Consider the following 23,819-nt stretch of genomic DNA (forward strand, 5'->3'; position numbering starts at 1 on the left):
AGCTAAGCCTCAAACTATTGCCGTGTCAATGTAACGTTTTTGTTCGTTAAAATAATTGCTTTTGTGAAAGTACATATACATGTTTACAGGCTTATGAGCAAACCACTTTATATCTATATTAATTCAATATTTATGAAATGTATACAATTTTAGCTGGAGATAGATATTATATGTTTGTGGTAATTGTCTCTTTTTTTAAATGGTTATTTATACATATGTGTGTGTGTGTGTGTGTGTGTGTGTGTGTGTGTGTGTGTGTGTGTGTGTGTGTGTGTGTGTGTGTGTGTGTGTGTGTGTGTGTGCATCTCTTTCCCCTCCTTATATGTTCATAATAGTTATATGTTTATCTTTATTCAGCTATGTTGTCCCTAGCTATAACTGAAGGTTTATGACTATTTCTAATTATAATAATAACATTTATTGGTATCTTTTATTGATAGAGTGTTTTTTGTAATAGACATTACATTTACAAGGCTAAAACAACCATATAGAATAACACAATTACAACCCACAGCATTAATGACAGATGGTTATTTGGTTTTTAGGACACTCTCATATGTGTTTTGCAGAGACTTCTAGAGGTAGATGGCAGCTCTGGAGAATGCTTAGCCTATCTCTATTTCTGCTCTGTGTAAGACTGAGAGCCACAAAACCGTAGTGTAATTCCCCACACATACTAATCGTTGTGCAAACTGCAAGACGTGACAGTATTTGTGACTGGTAGTGGTTCATCTGTTAAATAAACGATCTAAGAAATTGCTATTCAAATGCTAGCCTAACATGCTAAAACAGCCAACAGCGCCTCCTGTCGATTTATGGCTGTTGTTGAATGCTAATGTAGAGTTTATTCACAAGAAACTGTGTAAACCAACATTGAAGTGTTGAACCCAATTAATAAAATAGGCATGATACTTCCATGAAACAAAAAGGTTCAATTACAAATTGAATGCACCTGGGATATACATTATTGGTAATTTACCTAATGACAGCTTTTTCAGAGAATAGGAAAGATGACTTTTCAATGTAGGACCAGTTTTGTCTCTAATCTCAAGAATCAGTCAAGTATTAAGCAACACAGTAAACCTGAAAATTAGCTAATTAGTTGCTTTTTAGGAAAATATTGATCGGAGGAGATAATGTTAAACCTTACCAGATTGAGAGTGACGAAGAAGCTTCAAAGCAAGAGTTCAAGGAAAAATGATCAGTTGGTAAAGTTGTCCCAATGAGGGAATAACGCATTTGTCTCAAGGCCCTATGTTCTTTCTCTTTCCATGAACACTGTATCCTCTGTCCCGGTCCGTCTCACATGCCTTAGCCAGAGGGCCTCTCATCTATTTTACATGGTAAACAGGAAGTAACACCGCATGTAGGGTTTGGTTGCAATGACCTGGATATTGTGTTATTTAACACCATAAGCACACAGTATGACTTCTTCTCACTATTTAACTTAAAGTATCATGTGACATGTATTATAAATAAGGCATTTATTAAGGTAAGCACAACATTGGACCATTAAGTGAACAAAAAATGTCAGTTATTTTGTCACAGATTGGCTATTTCATTACAAGTATTCCCTACTACAAGTCACTTGATTCCAATAAAGAGAATGTGTGTGCGTCCTAGCAATACAAGTAAGACTCATCAAGATATGTGTCTGGTAACAGTGTGAAAAGTGGGTCATAAATACTGTTGAAGTCATGGTAACACAACCCTGGGGTCAGTAAGTGTTCACCACTGCTCTGTGTATCCTAGCAACAACTTCAGGATAAGGCAGGAGAGCAGCAGCCTGGGCTAGATGGGGCAGCAGGGTGTAGGTAGAGGTGCGTAGGTACTGAAAGAGATCCTGGAAGCCCTGAAGATGAGAGTTGACCTGAGGTGGGACACCCAAAGACCGTCCTAGCTTCCTCAACACGTTCCTATTGTCAGCAGAGTCCAGCAGCAGGGACAAGTCCTGGACTGAGTCATAATCCAGTTTCTCGATACTCTGACCTGGGAAGAGTTAGAACAGGAACACTAATGTCGACTTCAGAGAAAAGTGCCAACAGCTGAATTCATCAACACACTCTGAGTCCAACACATTAATCATGGACTCTTATCTTTGAAACTTAAGGACGACAAACTATCTCTAACTAGAAGAAAACAAACATACCTTGAGCCACTTCCCAAATGGTCTGAAGCTTTTGCTCCATCTGATGTTGACATAGAAAAAAGAGGACAATGTCATTTTTACAGAACAGGATTATATTAATGTGTTACTTTACTCCTAGGTCAGCATTGGCCCTGCAATTTTCATTCTGATTTAAAACAGTAGAGGGCTTGTTGAGCTATTTTAAACCCCTGAAACCAAGCATTGTGTTAGCTCATGCAGTGACACAGAAGTCATATGCCCCAGTTGTATAGTCAGCTGATTGAGTCATTGTTTCTGAGCAGTAACACACCAATCACTGGCCAGTCTCACAACAAGGCGGTCCATTTCAATATATCATCCTCCTCACTGATCCCTACAATATATATGCTACAACACACCTGACACCAAACATGACCAAAGGTTTAAATGGTATTAAATGTGATTTGGGGAGTATTCTGCATTGCACTCATAATCGTACTGTTAGCACACGCCTTAGACACAGTGCTTGATCAGTATTAGCCAGCCAGTCATTCATTATAGTCTGTTTGATCTTTGTTTTACTCTTAACACAGAAGTATAACAGAAGTGATTTTCCCATGTTTTTTTTTTTTATATCACAAATGAAATTCCATTAATCACATGTGTACGGGGATAATAGTAATTCATTAATTCTGTTTGTGTAATAAGGGTAGGGACATTTCTTGTTGATATGTGTGGTGACAAATTGACCACATTTAATTAAACCAGTATGAATAAAGTGTCCAAAAAAAGTCTTAGTTCTCATTTATTCAAATATTTAAAAGCAATTTAATAGTTGAGGAGGCTGATCTTGGCCATGACTCATAATGGCTCCTAAAAAATATGATAAGTTAAACCACTTTACCTCCTCTGTTGAATAGCAGTTTTTTTTCTTCTCCTCCAGTGTGATGTTCTCCTCATTCTGACTGGAGGGCTTGATGTTGGTGGTGACATTTATAACAATAGAAGTGGGATGCTGCTCATGCTCATGGCTCAGAGAGTTCAGATCTCTGGGAAGAGATTAAATTAAATGTAAATATATAACATAGAGACCAATCAATGGTGACTGAAGTAGTGTTGTAGGTTGTGCTTGCAATTACATTAGGGGATCTTGAGCTGGAACAAGAGTCTGTGTAGGGCCCTCTGGTTGTTTGGCTGCTCTCTCTGTGGGGCTGTACAAAGGATCGTACTGCAGCTCATCTGCAGACAGAAGCTCTTCAGGGCCAGCACAGTACTCAGGAACCTGCTCTGAATAAAGTAATATCCAAATTTAGTCAAGCAGACAAGAGATGAATAGGGAGAAATCTGGCAGAGATGTCCAACATCAGGCGTCTAGCTCACTGAATCTCTCAGCAGTCAGAAGGACGGCCCAAAGCAGCAGAGCAATGAGGAAAATTGAGGACGCTGTTGCTGAACCAATCAGGGCCATTGAGAATGCTTCTTCTTTTACTCCTAAATTAAACATAAAATCAGTTAAAAGAGTTCAAACAAAAACAATGATTGTAAAAATCTGCAGGGTTGCTTACTCTTCTCTTTAGGTTCTTTGATATTTCCTTGTGGTGCAGTGACGGCACTGTCTGTTAGAGAACAAGACTTATAACTTTTCCTTGACAACATCTTAGGAAAATCACCATTCAATAAAACTATGCATACACTCTAATTAACACGGTCATCCAGTTTACATGGTTTATCTTTGGTTCTTACCTTCTTTAGAGCGCTGTGCTGTCCAAAGCAAACACTCTTTATGAACTGTGTCGTGATTAAAACAAGGCACACAGGACAGCTCCACCTCTCCAGTCATGCTGCTGAGTTCATAATACCTGTACACACAACCACATTCATGCACTTAACTCAGAAACAAATGCTGTACTTATCAAGTGACTGATTCTGTAGGTGTAACTCACCCTGGACGGCAATGACCACACTGGGCATTACTGGTGGGTGAGCATGCTGTCTTCTGGAGGCGGTTCAGCAGATTGCACTGGGTACATCGCATGCAGGGAGCAACACCTGTATCTGCACTGAACTTCCCTTCTTCACACAGAATACAGACACCTTCACCACCATCCCCAAAACCACAGTCCTGAGGATTATGCACAATACAGAGTTGGAGCCAAGAAACAAGAGAAGTAAAATGTGCAGTCACTGTAGTAATTTGTTTGTTACCCCTGAGAGCTGTTCTCCAGGCCCACACACAGGGCATGCAACACAAGTGCCATTAGTGTGTAAAAACTCTGTCTGATCGCAGCTGGGCTCGGATCGTACCAGCATGAACCAAACCTGAAAAAACACATATAAAAAGGGTAGGTGAAGAAGTCATTAGAATATTTAAAGTTAAAAGTCTTGCATTCACAGTATTCTTAAGATAAACGATGGAAACATTAAAAGCAAGTAAAAGTTACTTGTTATGCAGTACAACAGGATTCTTTAGTAGTGTTTTTTTTCATATATTTGATAAATAATTGGATTTTTCAGTTTTTTGTAGGATTAAAATTGTACCAATGTGTGTCAAATGTTTCTTTAAAAATGTTTCTTTAGCTTGAAAGAACAATTAGCCCGGTTTGATGAGATACATAAATGAAATACACAATAGATATTTCTTAAAACTAATTTTGTCTGCATTAAACACATACACATATTCTTATAGTAATGGTATATTCACTATTCATTAAAAAAACAAAAAAAGTAATAACTCAATAAGCTGATTTTTGAATGTAGAAAAGTTTTAAAAAGATGTTAAAGGAAAATGTTTCAAGGTCAGACTTACCATCAGCAGAGCAGCATAGAGACAAGCCTCTGTTCTTAAACAGTCCATGGTTATTTTCTGAGGAGAATCTTCTTTGACTACTTACACTGAAACTGCAGCTTTAAAAAAGTATGTATTCACTTGTCACAATACTAAAATATCACATATAAAGACAGCTGATACAAAATACACCGTCGAGAGAATGTATTTTACTGGTGGATTAAATTTACAAGCAGTGCATCTCTCATGGACTCATTTGCAGCTTCCATCTGTGGCACTTTGGTTTGCCTCCACTTTCTCCACATTCAGAGGTAGAGTGGTGGGAATCATCTTTGGGAATGCCCCTCATTCCGCATCACTGATGACGCAGGAGAGGTTCCCAAACTGACTACCAACCAATGACTAGAGACGTTCAGGTTCCCCACCTGGACGCCTGACGTCACACCTGGTCTTCTCACATTCCCTCTGGGGAACCCGCTTGTTTTGGCTTCTCAGACTAGAAAAAGGGGAGGGCATTAAAATGCATGAATGAGACCGTTGTTAACAATGTGTTTCAAACAAAGATACTCTGTGTGTACGTGAGTGTGTGTGAGTGTGTTTGCAAGCTGGAATAAAATCTTTAATACTAATCCAGTATTGTTTTGTTCTCTTAGGCTCCAGTGTGGAAGGGCATGCTAATTGTGACCATTGTTGGGAGTTGTGAAAAATGAGTTACACACAATTATTCAGTTGCACTTTTTTGACCACTTTGTGGTAGTATTGAGCCACAAAACTGACAAAAATAATGTGCTAACTTGTTTCCATTTTACCACACTGAAAGGAGATTATGGGTGTAAAAAATGGAACTGTTATTGATGTACAATGTTTGTTTGAATTGGTTAGGCTCAAATGATCAAATGAGTAGAGCTGTATGGACTTACTTTACTCTCAGGTGTGTGCAGTCGAGAAAAACAGACAGATATGGGCTTCATGCTTCACAAGGAAAAGCTAATTAGATTTGTTTGAGCAGTTATCACTTGAGTATACTGCAAAGAACTGTAAAACACAACAGTAGAATATTACTGTTTGCAGACCTTACATATAGAAAAAGAACAACACACACACACACACACACACACACACACACACACCCCCACACACACACACACAAACCCAGCCAGATCTTCTTTTTTTAGATTAAAACGAATTTTCAGGTACAATTAAAGAAGGAAATCTTGTTATGCATTCACACAAGCCATGTTGTCTGTGTCATCAAAAATTCACAAACAAGGCTGTGTGTCATGTATCAACATCCTGCAGTAATTTTTTTTATTTTTATGTGCCAATGGGAGGATTCAGAGCTTCCCTTTTTCCAAGATTTCATGAAGTTGTAATCGCAACTTTATCATGCTTGTTACTTATGTTTATTGCCGGTTATTAATGAGTAACTCAGGGAACTAAAGGGGAGGGCGTGGAGGCCTTCTTATAGAGAAATGAAATGACGCTTGCCAGCAGACTCTTGCCACAGATGCTCCTCGTGAGTGGATATTGAGTTTTTTTGAACTTCAGATATCAAGGATATGACTTGTGGTAAGTCATTTATTAAACCACATAAAGATATGTTTATTATAATTGTATTATTTCAAGGTAAATGCAACTTTAAAATCTGTTTATTATATTGTTAACTTTCAGCAGATGACCCCCTTGTCTGACATCGAAAGCGTTTCCGTCTGCTGTCATGAACTCCTTCAGGAGCCTGTCTTCTTTAGCTCTAATCTCTCTGTGTTTACAGATTCTGGGTTCAAGTAAGATTTCACAGAAACTAAATGAGCACTTGACAATGTTACACAGTAGTACAAAAATATACAAAGAGTAATAGCTGTAAATACAAAAGGTCTGAATAATACTAGCAACATTGATAATTGTGTTTTTCTATCGCCCCTTGTGGCAATAATAATCCCATACATCTTTATGTTATTTTCCAATTACCTCTTTTCAATTTACGTGTTGTTTCAGCTGCCTCTGCCAGTACCAGCATGTGGGGTAAGAAGCTGGTATTCAAGGGTCCTAGGTGTACCTGGCAGCTTCAGCCAGATGTTGTGCTACCGGCCCTGAAGGAGCTGACTGTGTGCATACTTTTACGCCGCACCCATGACTCACAGTGGACAGGTTTTGACTACAGAGCACCGGGAGGAGGACATATGGCTCTTGGGGGCAGAAGTGCACAACTTGAAGTTTGGCTATTTGGATTAAAACACAGCTTGAAAGGGGGTTTGACACTGAATACATGGTACTCTGTCTGCGTCACATGGTCCAGCCATGCTCAAAGGTTGAGGATGTACATAAATGGAGGCAGTGAGTATGAGGCCTCTGTGAACCCCCTCCCATACCAGCAACTGGCTCCAAATGGCACTCTGACTCTGGGGAAGTCTCATCATATAAACATAAATGGTGAAGTGCAGCCAGAGACTGGGAAGGATCTGCTAGGTGAGATTGGTGGGTTCAGGATGTGGGACAGAGAGTGGAGTGCTGATGAGCTGGGGGGACAGAGTTGTGCAGATGGAGACGTGGTGAGGTGGGACCTTCAACAGTGGAAATCCAACTGCCTTCCTGAGCCTGACAACGGCCTACAGTGTGGTAAATTATTTCTATTATGGCATTTTCTTTAGCACTTCATGTTCATGTAGTTTGAGCTGACACATAACAAGGCAATCTACAGTAGGTTAGAGTTGAATGAGGGGGCAGATAATGTACTTTGTTGTTCATTAAGTGCAGTTCAAGGTCAAAGAAAAAGGCAAACAACACATTTGTTAGTTCAGCAGCAGCTCATCCTAAACCTTGAATCAGCTACTTTCTTTCCTTAACTTTTTCTTTAGAATGGTCAAGCTACAAAATCAAAATGTGGACATCCATGGTTCCCTCAACGGAGCCTGAGAACTGTTCAAGCTCACTGGAGGAAGTCACACGAAACTGGGTATGAAGAATATTTGGATATATCAATACGATTTGGCAAAGAATGACTATGGACATTCAAGTCAGATAAATAATTAATCTTAGCTGTCATCGCTTATCAGTTGCAGAGCATCTTCCCTGGCAACATCTATGTGCAGAAAGTCATTGTGTCATCCCCAAGGTAACAAAACTTTTACTGGCAAAACACTCCTGTCAGCTGGCAGGACCTTGAGGTGCTTAGTTTGAATAGCAATACAGCAACGTTCTTAATTAAAAGCAAGTCCTGCATTTGAAATATACTTGTTATTTGTGAAAGAAGTATCTAAAGAAATAGTACTGGTGCAAAAAAAAAGTGCTTTAATATTATAATGTTGCATTGTTATCACTGATACATGTAGAAGTCAGGTTTTCCTCTTGCTTATGGTTGAGATGGCACCAATTTGATTTCATATACTGTTGGACATGTTACATGTTATATGAACATCATACTGTTTTGTATGTTATCTTAAAACTACTCATTACCAAAGCATTTAAATCAAGTTATTGGAATTGAGTTGTGGTAAAAGTATCAAGTAGGGCGGTGGTGGCGAATTCCATATGGACCTGGCTTAGGAACTGTAAGATCATTGCTACAAGTCCCCGAAAGACCAAGTGCTACCGAGGTGTCCCTGAGCAAGGCACTGTTCCCTACACTGCTCACATAAAGGCAGCCGACTGCTCCTAACACTAGGATCAGGCAAATGCAGAATGTAAATTTCCCCTCTGTGGGACGATTAAGGGTATATTCTTATTTTCTTCTTCTTAAGCATGAAATAGAAACATTCTAGTAAAATCCAAGTAATTCAAACTCCACTACTGAGTTAATGTAAGCTATTTAATTGCTTTCCACCACTGCCAGCTGGCTTCTCATAAAGATACAAAAGCTGTGTGTGTGTGTGTGTGTGTGTGTGTGTGTGTGTGTGTGTGTGTGTGTGTGTGTGTGTGTGTGTGTGTGTGTGTGTGTGTGTGTGTGTGTGTGTGTGTGTGTGTGTGTGTGTGTGTGTTTGAACAACAGAGGAGCTATGAGCATTGTATTCTAAATGTATACTGTGATCATGGTTGCAATCACTCACAACATTCCTGTCTGTAATTTCTGTTATCTCTGTTTCCATACAGCCAGACCTGCCGTGTGGTTAATGATTCTGCTGCTCTGTCTGCGCAACAACCTCAGGTACGACCCTATTACAGTAAGAGCCCTCAGTTTTATTTTCCATGGGAAGAAATTGCAATATCCTCAAAGACCAGCTGATTAGGGAATGGATGAACGTTTTCTTTCATTAAAGGAATAAATAACTGTATTTACTTTTCCAAGGAAATGCTTGATTTTGGATTTGAATTATCCTGACAATAATCAAACTCTTTAATAAAAATTGATGATGTGATTTGTATTTTCAGGAATCAAGAGCATTGTCAAACTCCACCTGTGACAAGTGGTAAGATGAATGCAAAACATGAAAATGATCGATAATAAGAATATGACTGATGCATAACTAAAGATGCCTAAAACCAGCCAGGTATTGTGTTATGTGATATGTTGTGATAAATGCAAAGTTTCAGATGTGAAGTCAATGCAAACGTGGTCCCTGCTGCTGAAGTTGCAGTGGTTCAGGCGAGCATTCTCTCGTTGTTGAATTCGACCTTCTCTAACGACTTCCTCAACCTGACCGCTTACCCTAACAGCATCAGTATTCTGCCTATGGGTGTGTATAGACTGCACATTAATTGCATTGTTTTAGTGAACTATTGCACCAGTCAAACATTAACACACATGTTATCACCTTTGTTGTACGTCTTAAAAAAGGATGTATGTTAATTTACATGAGATTGACCTTTTCTATTGAAAGTACATTTACGTACATCATTTTATGATATTGGTTCAGTTCTTGTGTTTTATAGAAAGTAAGCAGACACTGGGTATGACTGTAAATGTTCACTGACAAACGGATAATTTAGAGTACAATGAACTCTTCTGCAATTGGTCAATGGTTAATTTAGTGATGCACACAAATGCAGTAAAACATTAGACCCACTCTGAAACGTTGACTTTAATGTATTATGTCAACAGATTTCACAAAACTTTATTAGGTTAGCTGAAAGGAATAATATCAAGTTTAGCTAAAAAAAACATTAGATTCAACTTAATATTATTGCTTTCAACTAACTTAATACAGTTACTGTAAGTGAATGTGTTGACATAATACATTTAATTAAAGTCAACGTTTAGAAACACATTCTTCTCTGTGTTTCTAAAAAAAGCTTGAATATGATTAAACTAATGTGTCTATTAAAGTGTTCGTTTCAATGGTTGATGTACATCATTCATCATGCTTTAAATTGAATTAAGAACAAAAATTAAATACACATATTTTAAGGGATTAAATTAAATTAAACTAAATAAAAAATATGTATATATACAGTATATATATATATATATTTTTTTAAAAGCAATTTATTATTTATTTTGGCTCTTTCAGAGGAACCAGCAGTGTCAGAACCACTGCAGCCTATCAGCACTGAGGCACCTGCATCAGGTGAGCATGCAAGAAAGACACTTTTAACAAACTAGTTCTCTTTTAATTTTCATTACATTCATTTCATTACTTTCATTCATTTTCAATTTTTAAATCAGGTGCAGATAAGTTTGCAAGACAGTCTCTCTTAGTTGTCTTTTTGTTTGTATTCAAATCTTAATAACAGTTCCAACTCAAAGTCTGCCAGCTCGACCCACTAACATGTCGACGACAGGAGAACCTCAAGATCTCAACGAGACTGTCGGTCAGTGCTCAAAACAACTCAGATGAATCATGATGGCCAGCGTCATCAATCTTGTTTCTTCTTCAGTCAGTTCAGAGCTCTGCTGTCTTATAAAAGAAAATACATGTCTTGCTTGAACGCAGCACCATAACCTCCCAAAATATAACAATACAGAGTATAACAAAAACACAATAATCAATTGAAGACATTAACATCGCCCCTGTGAAGCACACAAAACAATGCAAAATAATGTGATAAAGCAAGAACAAATATGAAAGGGGAGAAGATTTTGAAAGGGAACAATGACACATGCATTCAATTTTTGGAAACCTACTTTCCTATCCAGAGATAGGAAAGTAGGTTGAATCAATCAAGACTCACTTTCTTTTTCCACCAATGTTCAGAATAAACATTGGTGGATAGAGCTCATGAAGGAAAGATGCTTCTTAGACAGGACACCCCCTTTTTGTTCTTCCATAAATAGTCTATTATTGGTCCGAAAAGGAGCAATATACATGCATACTGTATAGATGCAGTGTTGTGTTAGCTGTTGTATTTTCACTTTTGCAGTCGGACCAGACACATTCTTCAGAGTTAATCTAACCTTGAGTATGACTGGCAGCCCGACAAAACCAGAGGAAGTAATAGAGAAATGGGTAAGAGACTCTTTCAACTGCAGGTGAAAGCTGTTTTTAAAACAAAAAAAGAAACATGTCCACACTGATTTATTCTCTTTTGGACTAGTTCAAAGAACAGCTGGAGGTGAATGACACCATCATTGTGCTGAATGTCATCATAAAGGAGATTGTAGGCAGGTGGGTCCCATTAAATGAATATATTTCTGCATAACTACAGTAGCATCCTTTGTTGAAAATGTTATATATATAAACTCTGGTTTACTTATTCTTCTGATTTAATATGTCATAGGAACATGGTGAATGGACTGATGGTGAGACAATACCAATAAGAATAACACATAATAAGTTCTGTAACCTTTCATCCATATTTCACACGACTGCCAACTGATATTCACGATGTAACATCTCTCTGCTCTCCTTTCTTTTAGATTTTCAACGGCCAACAAAAACAGTAGGTTATTAAACAAATATTTATTTTGCAGAAACAATACCTGTGCTGCCTGCTTTTTATGACACCAATTGTGTGTCTCATCCACAGATATAACTGCATCTTTAATGTCCAGGAATACAACATAAACACTGTGGCAGAAATTACAACTTTTATTCATGCTGCCTTGACAGCAAAGTTTGTAAATAACTCCATTACTATTCAAACTACGGAAGTGATTATCAAGCATATAAGTAAGCTGGACATCGTTACTTAGTTAAAGATATGTATACATTTATGGAAAAGACTTGACAGCTTTTATGTTTTACTTTTCAGTGCCAGCGAACTGTTTGGAAGAAAATACTTCAACGATATATGGAGAATATATTTGGCCTGAATCATTTCCACAAGTCCATCAAGAAATGGGATGCAAAAAGCCAAAATCACAAAGAGCCTTCAGGCTTTGGTAAGATATTAACTTCCATTTATTCAGTGTGTATGATATATGACCTGAAAAAATTAAATGATCAAGATTATAATCTAAACACTTGCCAATAAGCAGCCAAAACACTAATCCTCATATCATCATGCTGTCCAAAAAGATTAAGTATTTTATTGTCTGCTTTAAACCGCAGCACATCACATAATGTAATTCATACAATAATAAAGCATAATTTATAACTGCGACAAAGTGTAACACTGATGATTTATTCACACCAGCCTGAATCGCCTGAGCCAACACTCCTCTTGCAGAATTTTTTATTTTTATAGATTGCTCTATTCGCTAGGTCCAATTTATCCTTGTCGCAACAACCTGTTTCCATAGAGACAGCTCAGGGAGACAATTACAATGTCCTGTTTCCACCAGCTCCCCCATGCTGCACACACTGACCCCACACTTGTAACACTGATGGAGCACTGCCAGCCTGCAGCTCAGGCAAAGAAAATCAATTTCCTATAAGTGAGTTATTAGTGTAATGACGGCCTGCATATCAGACATTATCTCTGCCAAATTTGATATAATATCAGTCCAGGGACAACATGAGCGATGAGCATTATGGTCCTATTATTGAAGCTGATGCTTATTTAGACTGAATCATTAGCAGTGGACAGGTGTTTTTATTGTTTTCATGTGTCTACCAGGTCCAACTGACAACGAGTTTACTACTTGAGGTCCAATACAAACATTTATTTGGAAATCGACTGGAGTGAAAATAACTGTCTCTGTTATTTCTATTCCCTCTGATTATCTCTTCAGTAAGTTAAATGTTGAAACTGACATGACAAGATGGGTTGATCCTGATATGAAAAATTGCAAGCCACTTGTGACCATATCAGACCTCAACAATATCACTGTCACTACTGGTAAGTAGTCACACACTCAGTCTGAATTTGTATTACTTAATAAGATAATATAAACATGTTTGTCCTTGTTTATGTTTTTTTCTGTCCATCTAAATAAAATCACAAGGAGTAAAATGTGGCAAAAACACAACAAAAAGCATTAATGACATCATTGATTCCTAGGTAACGCGGCTGGGGTTGTGGACATGATTAAGGACCTGATAGATGTTCAGTTGGATGACAGTGAAAATGAGCTCTCTTCCTCTGAGCTGGGTTCTGTGGTGGATAAGCTTCGTGAGGTGGTTCACATCAGCAGCACCACACCTGCTGTTGGTGCAAACATCGTCAATATTGTAGCAAATATCCTGCACTCTAAAACTGACCTCACGTCTGTAGCTAGCATGTAAGTGGATAGGGTCTGTTTCATCTCAGTAAATGTGATCAACAGACATGTACAGTATATTCCTTTTTACAATCCTGTCTCATAATCTTTTTCTTTTTACTCTCATCCTCATTTGTCTTTGGAAGTGTCCTTAATCTGACAGACAGAATGGGGAACAATATGGATTTCGAAGATGAATCAGTCAGTATAACAGCCCCCTTGCTGGCCATGTCCCTCATCAATGTACATTGTAATGCATTCAGTGGCCTCACGTTTGGTGTTTCCTCTGTTGCTCCAACCTTACATCCAAAGGTGAGAGGCCATAAATGTTATATGCAATATCTTGGTAAACTATAAAAGTGAGAAGTATCCACAAGCAAAATAAATGCCTTTGTCTTTGAACTTGAAAGTAACTCTACTTAACATCTTCAGTTTCATGAACGCCCTGAAAGAGCTTTACTGAACAGAAATTCATGCAATCATGTCACATTTAGCTTTAAAGCAAATTACAAGACTTTGAAGTATTAGAGACTTTTTTAGACTTTAATTTGGTCTGCTTTTTCCCAGATTTTTCTCAACCAAAACTTTGAGAGTGATCCGCTCCCTGACACAGATGCAACTATCTCTCTGCCCTCGGATCTCTACAACTATTTCCCTCCTGGAGATACAAATATGACTCGTGTCCAGTTTCAATTCTTTGCAACAAATGGGCTCTTTCAGGTACTTTCTGTTATTTGCATTTGTTATTGTTGTTTTTTCTTCCATTAAGATTTTCAGAATAAAATACCTTACATAGACCAAACAATGCTTACAGTTGTGACAAACTAAACCCAGTTACAGTCTTGCAGAGAGTCACACAAGAAGATTGGCACCACACTTATTACTGTGCAATAAGTATAAAGTAAAAGTCAGGATTTACATAGCTTAGCTTAGCTGCTAACTTAAGTCCAAAGCTAAAGAAACGTCTATTTGCATCTCACCATTAAAACCTTTAAAACATACAAATGTAGATATGTTGCTTGTTATGGGTGTAGAGGATATTAAACAGAGACTTAGGCCTACTAGCTGTTTCCAGGCTTGATGCTAAGCTAAGCTAATCAGCTGATTGCTATAGCAGGGATTTACAACAGGGAAGTGGTATTAAACAATTTATTTAACTCTCATCAAGCGCCAAAACCAAAAGATGTAAACGTAGCAGGCATCAACCATATGACAAATGTGGCACTTAACTTATTACATTTTCCCCAAATCTGCTTTCTCCTACTGTAACATATTTGATTGACCCTAATTGTGACGATTTTCTTTTTTTAACAGGACTCATTCATAAACAATGCAACTCAGACCAGCTGGAAATTGAATTCATATATAGTGTCTGCCAGTATCAATAACAGCGTTGTCAGAAACCTAACGGACCGAGTGGTGGTGACCCTCAGCCATCACACAGCCATAAAGGTTATTTGATTCATTCATCAGCAAGAACAGGGGTTTCGTAATTAACTCTAATAATATCATTATTACTTATTTTTGTTACAGGCAGGGGACAAGGTGCAGTGTATGTTTTGGGATTTCCAGAAAAATCGTGAGTTTATCATCATTTATTATGTGTTTTCAGTTGGATTTAGAGAATTTACAGTAAATGACACATTAGGAATCAGTAACATAAATAAAGGTCCATACACACGGGAAGCTGTTTACATTGTGTGTGTGTGTGTGTGTGTGTGTGTGTGTGTGTGTGTGTGTGTGTGTGTGTGTGTGTGTGTGTGTGTGTGTGTGTGTGTGTGTGTGTGTGTGTGTATGTGTGTGTATGTATGTGTGTGTGTGTGTGTGTGTGTGTGTGTGTGTGTGTGTGTGTGTGTGTGTGTGTGTGTGTGCACGACAGGTGGACATGGTGGTTGGAACAGCAGAGGATGTAAAACCCGCAGTATTTCTGATTATCAGACCAGCTGTCTCTGTGATCACCTTACACATTTCGCTGTGCTCTTGGTGAGTCATTTTCTTGCTCTTTTTATAAATCTAACCAGGAAACAGAAAACTCCCACAAGCTGCAACATACTGTGTGCAATCTGGCCAGTTGCTGCATGGTTTTATGCCAATCAAATAACAAGCTGTTACAATGTTGGGATTGTATTTTGAATCATATAATAATTTTCCAAAAGCTTGCAAGGCTGATTCCCTTATTGTTTTTTTTTTATATACGACCATTAGGGGGAATTAAACACAAGAAAACAACACATTTTGTTCTGTTTGTTTGTTGTGTTTCAGGATGTATCGCGAACATCTATAGGTGAAGCTGACAGTCAGATTCTGACAGTGATCTCATATCTTGGTTGTGGTATATCTGCCATATTTCTGGGAATCACTCTTCTCACCTACCTTGCTTTTGAGTGAGTCACTCAGAGCTATACTTACATACTCATCACATCGTAAAAGGTTTATATTGTAGACAACCTATTTAAGTGATGATTTTGCAGTAGTAGTCGACAAAAACGCTTTCAATAAATGAATGTTTAAGCATTATGGTTTTTATTTCCTTTTAGGATTTGTTAATAAAAGTTGTTCCCTGTGTCTTGAACACTTTAGGAAGCTGCGGAGAGACTACCCATCTAAGATACTCATCAACCTGTCGGCTGCCCTGCTGGGGTTGTGCATGCTCTTCCTCCTAAACTCCTGGATCTCATCCTTTTCTAACTACGGCTTGTGCATTGCGACTGCTGCAACGTTGCACTACTTCCTGCTAGCTTCTTTCACCTGGATGGGCCTGGAGGCTGTGCATATGTACCTTGCACTGGTCAAGGTTTTCAACATTTACGTTCCCTCCTACATCCTCAAGTTCTGTGCTGCAGGATGGGGTGAGACACAACTTTAAGTGATGCCAGCTCTAGTATAAAATGTCCATATGGCTTTTATTAGCTGGGTTCCGGAGAGGATTATTTAATTAATTTGGGTCAAGGAGCTGGGGTTCGGATTCCGAATATTTATCTATCATTTCAAAGAGCTATGTCATTTATTAAAGAGAAAACAGGAATGTCCTTGAAAGAAAAAGTTCCATTCATACCCAATTTAATATTTATTTGTTGGTTGTATATCATTAAAATCTTCATTAACCAAGCACATTGGATTATTTCCTTACATTTGAATAGACTACACATAAATGCATGATCAGTTAATCGGTGCTGGGACGACAAGTCTCTGTGAGTTGGGGTAGCAATTTCAAAGACCAATTTTTGCATTTGAGAATTAATGTCACATCACAAACTGACAGAAACTAAGACTCAATATTGTATTCGGTTTTTCCACAGTGTTATGATATTTACTTAACTCTAAATCAATTATATGTGTGTTCTCAAAGGTATTCCACTGGTTATAGTCAGCCTGGTTCTGGCTATAGATAAAGATGCTTACGGCAGCACTGTGCCTGAAGAAACTGCAGGGATGTTTAAATCCACCGACCAATTGTAAGTACAAGCACTGGGCTTGTAGTTGAAACCCGGTTGAATCAATATTTAATAAAACCTGTGGGATCCGGTCATATGAGTGTCTTTTAACTTCCATTAAAAATGAATTGTTGATGACATATGTCCTAAATCCCAGTGTACATGACACATTATCCAACCCTCTCCCTCCTGCAGCTGCTGGCTGCAGAATGACGTCTACTTCTTCGTGACGGTGGTGTCATTTGTCCTTCTGATCCTGTTGTGCAACGTCTCTGTGTTCGTCGTGGTTTTGATCCAGATTAGACACATGAGGAACAATAAACAGTCAACAAGCAGCCCCAATTCTCTGCAGGACTTGAGGGCGGTAGCCAGTCTCACCGTCCTGCTGGGCCTGACGTGGTCAATGGGCTTTTTTTCCTTTGGGCCAGGCAGAGTGGCCATGATGTACCTGTTCTCCATCTTCAACACCTTGCAGGGTACATATGAGCTGTAGCTGGGGTCAAGCAGTCATTAGTTACAGAAGACCAAGTCAATTTAAACAAAACATGTCTTCTCTATTCAGTGGCATTTTTCTTTCAAATTCTTTCAAATTTTTTACATTTTTTTAAAGTTTATCTCTTAAAAATTACTTCAAAGTTGTTTTACAGTTTTAGGAGTCATGGAAAGGTATGTAATGAGAGTTTGGTCTTTGAACAAATGTGGAGAAAATGACACTTATAATTGTTCAAGGCAATAGGTAATAATACATTAAGTAATGATACAACACAAAGTGCATAGAGAAAAACAACACTGTCTATATAATGCTGTTATATTTCACAAATGCCTACTATCTGCTCTTTTGTCCTAGGGTTCTTTGTCTTTTTGTTCCACTGTTTGATGAAGGAAAATGTAAGAAAACAGTGGAAAATACATCTCTGCTGTGGTCGTTTCAGGCTCAGTGATTACTCAGGTACATATTGTTTATGCAGGAAGAACATATTGCAGTTTATTACACAGATGGTTTGAGGTGTTATAGTCGATGATGCATTGTTTTGTCTTTCTTGTGGCCTGTGTGTTCAGACTGGAGCCGCTCTGTGACAGTGGGCGGCAAAAAGAACCATCTCGTTAACTCTGACTCAGTCGCCTCTAACGAAACCTTCGCCATCAGGAAGATTTCTGACTCCTCCACAGGATCTGCACCAAACCACCACCAGGGGGCGTGAGCCAGGCTCTGGGTGTGCCATTGTGTACAGCTTTACCTTTCAAGTCCATTGTGCAATCACAAACACTGATAGCAGAACATAGAGCAGCTGCATGGTTCCAATATAGGAAGGGGAATATCAAATAAACCACAAGTTCAATGAGGTACAATGTGTGTGTGGACACTCCTGTGTCTTTATCATAGCCAGGAAAATAATCATTATACTGCACTGACTGTCAGCATTGTGCTCTGAAAAGTGCATCTTAAAAAAGCTTCAATCTACAACTCACATTTAAAGTTTATATTACTGCTTCTATCGTAGAGCTGAAGGACTGATGCTTGATTTTGTGTTTGTAAAAACTGAATAGTTAAGTCATGAGTGATGTCTATGTTGCACAGGAAGCAGTTTTAAATGTGATAGAAGTCTAATATATCAAGCAGTATCTGTAACCTAGAACTGTGTTCTAGTACAGTTTGTGAGAAATTGAAGTTAATTCTATACTTTTATGTGTAATTTGTAAGACATAACACCATCTCTGTACATGTCTAAGTTTTCAGTGTACTTCTTCAGACCTTTAAAAGGTTAGTGTTCATGATGGTAAGGTATATTTAATGTCAATGCTAGCAAAATACAAATGTAAGCTTTATGAGCATCTAAAAGTAGCTTTCTTTCCTGTGTGAAGATTTGACTGTTAAATAAAGTAACTGACTGCGAACATAGTGAATTAAAAATTAAATCATTATTCTCTCCTATCTTTATTTACTGATATCCTGTATATAATTGATTAAAATAGATATATTTTGCTAACATACAATCTACACAACTAGCAAATACGTATTCCCCTATTACCCTAATTGCTTCATTATATGATTGTTTCTTATTTTTGTTTGTTTTCAAAGGTGATATTCCCACCCATATTTGTATTTCAGGTTTAACAGACAAGATATGAGCCAGAGCAAAAATACATTTGTTATTATTACAGTAGGCATGGAAGAAATACTTACAATAACAAATAGGGTCCAACAATGACTGATTGCAGTTGGAATAAGGAAAACAAACCACAAAAGCCATGAATGGGTTCTTCAGATATTGAGGTCCATTTAATGAATAAAATGTTGTTTTTGTTTACTCGGGGATATGTTAATGAGATCTTACTTTATCTTCAATGTTAAAAACTCTGACTCTCTGACTGGCAGATTACTGCAGAGCTTCAGTCAAACAGTTTGTTACTCTTTGACAGTGCGACAGAGGAATGTTTTAATAAGTCCGTTTCTGGAGTAACTTGCTGGATGGCATTCTGTTCATAGCCGTCTGTGTTGAGGAAGCACGCCCTGCCAGTCTAACAAATCATGCTACTTTCAAGGCTCAGTGAAGGAAACATTTTGCCGTTGACGAGAGAAGGTTCTTCAAATCTTATCGATGACTCTAATGTTAAAACTTCATAAAGGTTACCTTTTTTATAACCATTTCGAACGGCTGCTTATGTAGGTGAACATCATCAGCTTTGATCCTCCGGTAAATGATAGGACGCACTCACTGGTCATCTTTGTTCAATCATCAGGTCAGGTAAGAGATAAGAAAGTTACTTTAACTGAAACTGTAATTCAGCTATTTATTCACAACAACTATTCAATTAAGTTCAATCCACTAAGCGATTGCTCATTTTTACTTAACCGTATCCCTCTGCACTATATTTCATATCGTTTTCAGTTACAGTGGCAGAGAGTTTTCAGGCCCCATTAATGGTGCAATTCCGCCTCTTTTTTTAAAACATCCTGCCATGCAAAAACCAACAAAATATATATTTCACTTAGTCATTTTCAAATGTACAAATGCAATCCTTATTTTCTAACAAATAAGAAGTGTATTTTCCAGGTTTTAATATGTTTTCCCAGGGATTTTCATGCACTGTAACATGTCAAAACGTAAATTATTAAGAGTAAAGTTGTCACTTCTACAACTTGTGTAAGATGTTTGTAATTCTATGTGAACTATAAACAGTCTGCTTCAGGGATATGTCAACAGTGAGCCATCCTAAATACTTAAATACTTGGATTATTACTGGCTCCAGGGAAGCAATAAATTAAAACACATGTCATCACAATATGGAAGAGAAAGAAAGACCAACTGAAATGTGGACTTTTGTGTAAGTGATATCAAATACAGGTGTGTGTTTCTTGTGAAGTAATCAACCTGTTTTGGTGCCTTCGTCACAGCTGACCATGGAGGACAGAACAGACAGTCCCACAGCTGTGAAGGTGGAGGAGCACTCTCGGGGTGTCATCCTGACTTATTTCCAGGGGGACATCAACAGCATGGTGGATGCTCACTTTAACCGTGCTCTCAGCAAAGTCTGCAAGGCCAAGGCGCCGGGAGCGAAGATAAAGAAAATCCGTAAAACTATTAAACTGGGTAAGCAGACAAAATCAACAGTCTATGACCAATCTGAACACAAACAGGACAATCCCATTAATCCTCACCCCTTTTGTCCCCCTCAGAGGATAACAGCCCCTTTCAGGGGAGACCTGCTGACTATTTCTCAGACTCACAGGCCCCTCCCGCAGCAGGACGGCTCCCCAACTACAGATCTGCCGAAGAGACTCCTGGATCGTGGCCCTTGTTCACTACCAGGGCAGGAGAGGAACCGGGGCTGCCGTCTATCACCTACTCTCTGTCCCCAGAAGGGTTGAGTATTACTGGACAGCAATACACCACATCCCTGCTGAACCTGCTGCATATTGACCAGGGGGAAATGGGACCCAGCATGGCCTCCAGCTCCAAGCCAGATATGCATCCCAGTTGGATGTTGCCGCAGGGATTTAGAGACCCTGTGGACCCTGCTGTGGGCTTCGAACCTGGTAAACCTTCAGCTGCAACATAACATCTTTAATGTCTTTTAACCAATATTAATAAAACGCTTGCATAACAAACTCGGGATCTTGCTGTAGACATTTAGAATGCATTTTCAGTGTCTAACAAAACATTGGTACTGAGTTGCATTATGGTAAGTGTAGTTTTGCGCATCTTGACCTTATGATTTCTCAGCCTTAGCCGACTCATATTTAACTCTTGTAAGGCCTCAAATTTTAAGGAAAAACGAAATTTCCTAAGTATCACTTTAAATCTTAGACAGGAATTTGCGCATCTAATTCTGAGAAAAGCTGCCGTGTGAAATGGATGAAATACTTGTATTACTGCTTATTTTTACCCAGCATGCTTGTTCATTCGAGCGGCTTGGAAGTCATTGATATTTTTCTCCTCTGGGTCAGGACGGCGTCTGGAAAAGAAGGACTTATACTGGTATTGAGTGGCTGCTGCAGCAACAGTAACAGGAAACAGCTTCGACCACACCACACACTAGGGGCTTTACCTGGCTTTCGGTTGAGCTGTCAGATATTCTCTCGTCAAACAGGTCCCACTGAGAGTCATCTGAGAATACACACAGAAGAAACATTGCAACGCTTCGATTCCCTTCTTTCCTTTTCTCAGTAAAAGTGGCCTCAGTACGTCAGCATGCACCAACAGGAACAGCCTTTCTGAAAGGGAAACAGTCTCTGATAAACCTGTTCTGCAACTATGTCACTCCTCTTGTATCTTAAAGTACTGTATATATTGTTGCTCCTGTTGGATAAAGGGCATTTTCTTGAGCCCTTATATCCACTTATGTTTGTGGGCCCACAAAGGTTAATACACCAGTATTACAAAAAGTGTGTAAAAATGAATGTTAATATCTGTCTGCAGTTCATCTATATAACTTTAAATTGCTGTGAGTATATTTTATTTTCAAACAAACAAACCAAATGAAGGATGATCATTTTAAAGTTAAACACTTGTTTTCTGTATCTGTAACTTGTTTTCAATTGTACAAAAATACAATCATATACAAAAGTTAAATAAATATCTGAGCAAACAAACAAAAACACATCAATCATCATTCTTAAATTGAATATAATTTAAGGAGCATCAAACATCAAATTACACAAAATGAACAACACTTATAATTGATCAGTGGTGGAAAGAAACAGTTTCTCCAGTATTGAAATGAGGTATAATAGGGAGTATAGAGTACTTGAACAGTTTTTAATTTTAACATTCTACTCCAATACATTTCAAAGAGAAATATTTTACTTAATTTTTTTAATCTGACAGATGTAGTTCACCCTATTAATTTGTTTATGTTGATAGTTATTGAAAACAAATAAAACAATGTGATGCTAAAATCCCAAAGTTCTCTTCACAGGGAGTTTCTCTCCCACACACTCCCCTGCTACCAGTCTGATATTATCCTATATAGTGAATCAGAGGTACATGACAACAGTAGCACCATTTTACTTCAGACACCGTTCATAGCCCAGATGGAGGAGTAGACTTCTCCACATGATGACTGTGGACTCTTGATGATACTGTGTTATTATTAGTTTCCGCCCATCTGGTACCACATTTAAGTGGGTCAGTTACGAAATGGGCCTGCTTGGACCCTGAGTCAGGTGCAGTAGTTGATTAGAGGCCATTTGATGAGTTTGTGCTCACTGGGCAAACATTTCATAATCAGTCCAAGACTCTTACCAACACCTGTGTTGAAAATGGGATAATGCCGGGGCAGGGAAACACTTTAACTGCCATATATGAGGAACATACATATAATATATACCCTGGAAAGACATTATGCACAAAATAGTATCCGCATTGGATACCTGCATCTATAGGTTTATCTATCTTCTTACCTATGCTGGATCTGCACAACATCTGGTGCAAAAATGGCCATTTCTACTGACTGTAGTTGTGCACACCTCTGTGAAACATGTAATAAACACAGTACAAAAAGAGAACAACATAGTTATGATTGTTGCATTATGCGAATATACCAATTGGAGGGTCAGTGGATCAATCCCATCAATATTATTTGTTGTACCTATGTATTCTATTGAGGTATTTTTCTGAAACAGTTTAGCACTCAAAGTCTTTAAATTGTAAATTCATCCCTCCAATCCCTGACCTTTTTCTGTTCTGCATGAGCCATATTTTTTAATATGTTTTTTTTCAATGTCTTCCAATTGATTAGGATTCCTACGTTTCCTGCAACAAATAATGCTTTTTACCGAAACAATAAAAATCACACAACTGATCCAACCAAACAACCAAATATTTTAAACAGTTTCCTGTTGTTGGCTTTACGTGCAGATGTAAAAATATGAACAGTAAATCTGCAGTGGGAAAAGTAAATTAAAAAACCCTTGCACTACTTCCAACTCTATAACAGCAATTAGGAGAACAGTTCATTATTCTTTGCCTTACAGGGCTCACTTCAGATTCAGGTGTTGAAGAATTGTAGCAGCTTTGTCATTTTTTATTTACAATAAAAAAATATATTAAAGAAGCAGAACGGTAGCACATGGAAATAAATGACAAAATTCCCAGCAAGCAGGCATGGATCGAGCAGCTCATATAGACATGAAACCATAATCCCTCTTCCTCTCTTGTGTCAGACATCAGGCTGATTTGAGGGTCCATGGAGTTAAGAGGATGAGGAGATTAGGTCTTCACTGATGACTACCTGTTGAGCTTTAACCAGCCAGTGGTAGTGATTGCACAGCGAGAAGAAGGGGCATTAAGTGTTCATGGGAAAATGGTTGCTGTGGTCTGTGTTTCAGCTGACGCCAGTAGCATTTGAGATTTACAGAGATCTCCCCTGTTACTACAGCATCAAAGAGCAGAATCACGTCAATCCCTCCAGTCATGTATCCACTGGAATTTCACATTAATAGATCAGGTCTTTACAGTACCAGCAGGGTTGCTC

The 23,819-nt window shown here is 38.3% G+C and overlaps 3 protein-coding genes across 4 annotated transcripts; 2 read left to right on the top strand and 1 right to left on the bottom strand.

Annotated features, from left to right (window-relative positions):
* Positions 1-1,663: 1,663 nt before the first annotated feature.
* On the bottom strand, positions 1,664-4,961 carry LOC134860120 (tumor necrosis factor receptor superfamily member 27-like). Its single transcript, XM_063876963.1, has 10 exons — positions 4,914-4,961; positions 4,313-4,426; positions 4,051-4,229; positions 3,851-3,966; positions 3,673-3,723; positions 3,488-3,598; positions 3,247-3,394; positions 3,012-3,156; positions 2,150-2,189; positions 1,664-1,989 (listed from the first exon to the last, which is right to left on the bottom strand). Exons 1-10 carry the CDS (start codon positions 4,959-4,961, stop codon positions 1,718-1,720), a joined length of 1,224 nt encoding a protein of 407 aa, XP_063733033.1. The 3' UTR covers positions 1,664-1,717.
* A 1,279-nt stretch (positions 4,962-6,240) lies between these two features.
* On the top strand, positions 6,241-18,764 carry adgrg4a (adhesion G protein-coupled receptor G4a). 2 transcript variants are annotated; one of them, XM_063876864.1, is made up of 29 exons: positions 6,241-6,461; positions 6,564-6,676; positions 6,888-7,508; positions 7,748-7,845; positions 7,946-8,004; positions 8,979-9,033; positions 9,258-9,295; positions 9,414-9,562; positions 10,337-10,393; positions 10,560-10,637; positions 11,187-11,272; positions 11,361-11,431; positions 11,544-11,565; positions 11,683-11,705; positions 11,793-11,935; positions 12,018-12,147; positions 12,940-13,046; positions 13,209-13,428; positions 13,554-13,719; positions 13,975-14,127; positions 14,722-14,859; positions 14,941-14,986; positions 15,287-15,390; positions 15,670-15,791; positions 15,988-16,256; positions 16,757-16,862; positions 17,037-17,317; positions 17,689-17,790; positions 17,901-18,764. In XM_063876864.1, exons 2-29 carry the CDS (start codon positions 6,610-6,612, stop codon positions 18,041-18,043), a joined length of 3,654 nt encoding a protein of 1,217 aa, XP_063732934.1. In that variant the 5' UTR covers positions 6,241-6,461; positions 6,564-6,609; the 3' UTR covers positions 18,044-18,764. The 2 variants fall into 2 exon arrangements, with proteins under 2 accessions (XP_063732934.1, XP_063732935.1); XM_063876865.1 differs by having other exon boundaries at positions 6,567-6,676.
* A 579-nt stretch (positions 18,765-19,343) lies between these two features.
* On the top strand, positions 19,344-21,942 carry vgll1 (vestigial like family member 1). Its single transcript, XM_063876866.1, has 4 exons — positions 19,344-19,588; positions 20,239-20,434; positions 20,521-20,880; positions 21,292-21,942. The coding sequence occupies exons 2-4, from the start codon at positions 20,245-20,247 to the stop codon at positions 21,327-21,329; spliced, it is 588 nt and encodes a 195-aa protein (XP_063732936.1). The 5' UTR covers positions 19,344-19,588; positions 20,239-20,244; the 3' UTR covers positions 21,330-21,942.
* The last annotated feature ends 1,877 nt before the right edge of the window (positions 21,943-23,819 follow it).

The sequence above is a fragment of the Eleginops maclovinus genome, chromosome 23 (assembly GCF_036324505.1).
Source record: "Eleginops maclovinus isolate JMC-PN-2008 ecotype Puerto Natales chromosome 23, JC_Emac_rtc_rv5, whole genome shotgun sequence".
NCBI classification, from domain to species: domain Eukaryota; kingdom Metazoa; phylum Chordata; class Actinopteri; order Perciformes; family Eleginopidae; genus Eleginops; species Eleginops maclovinus.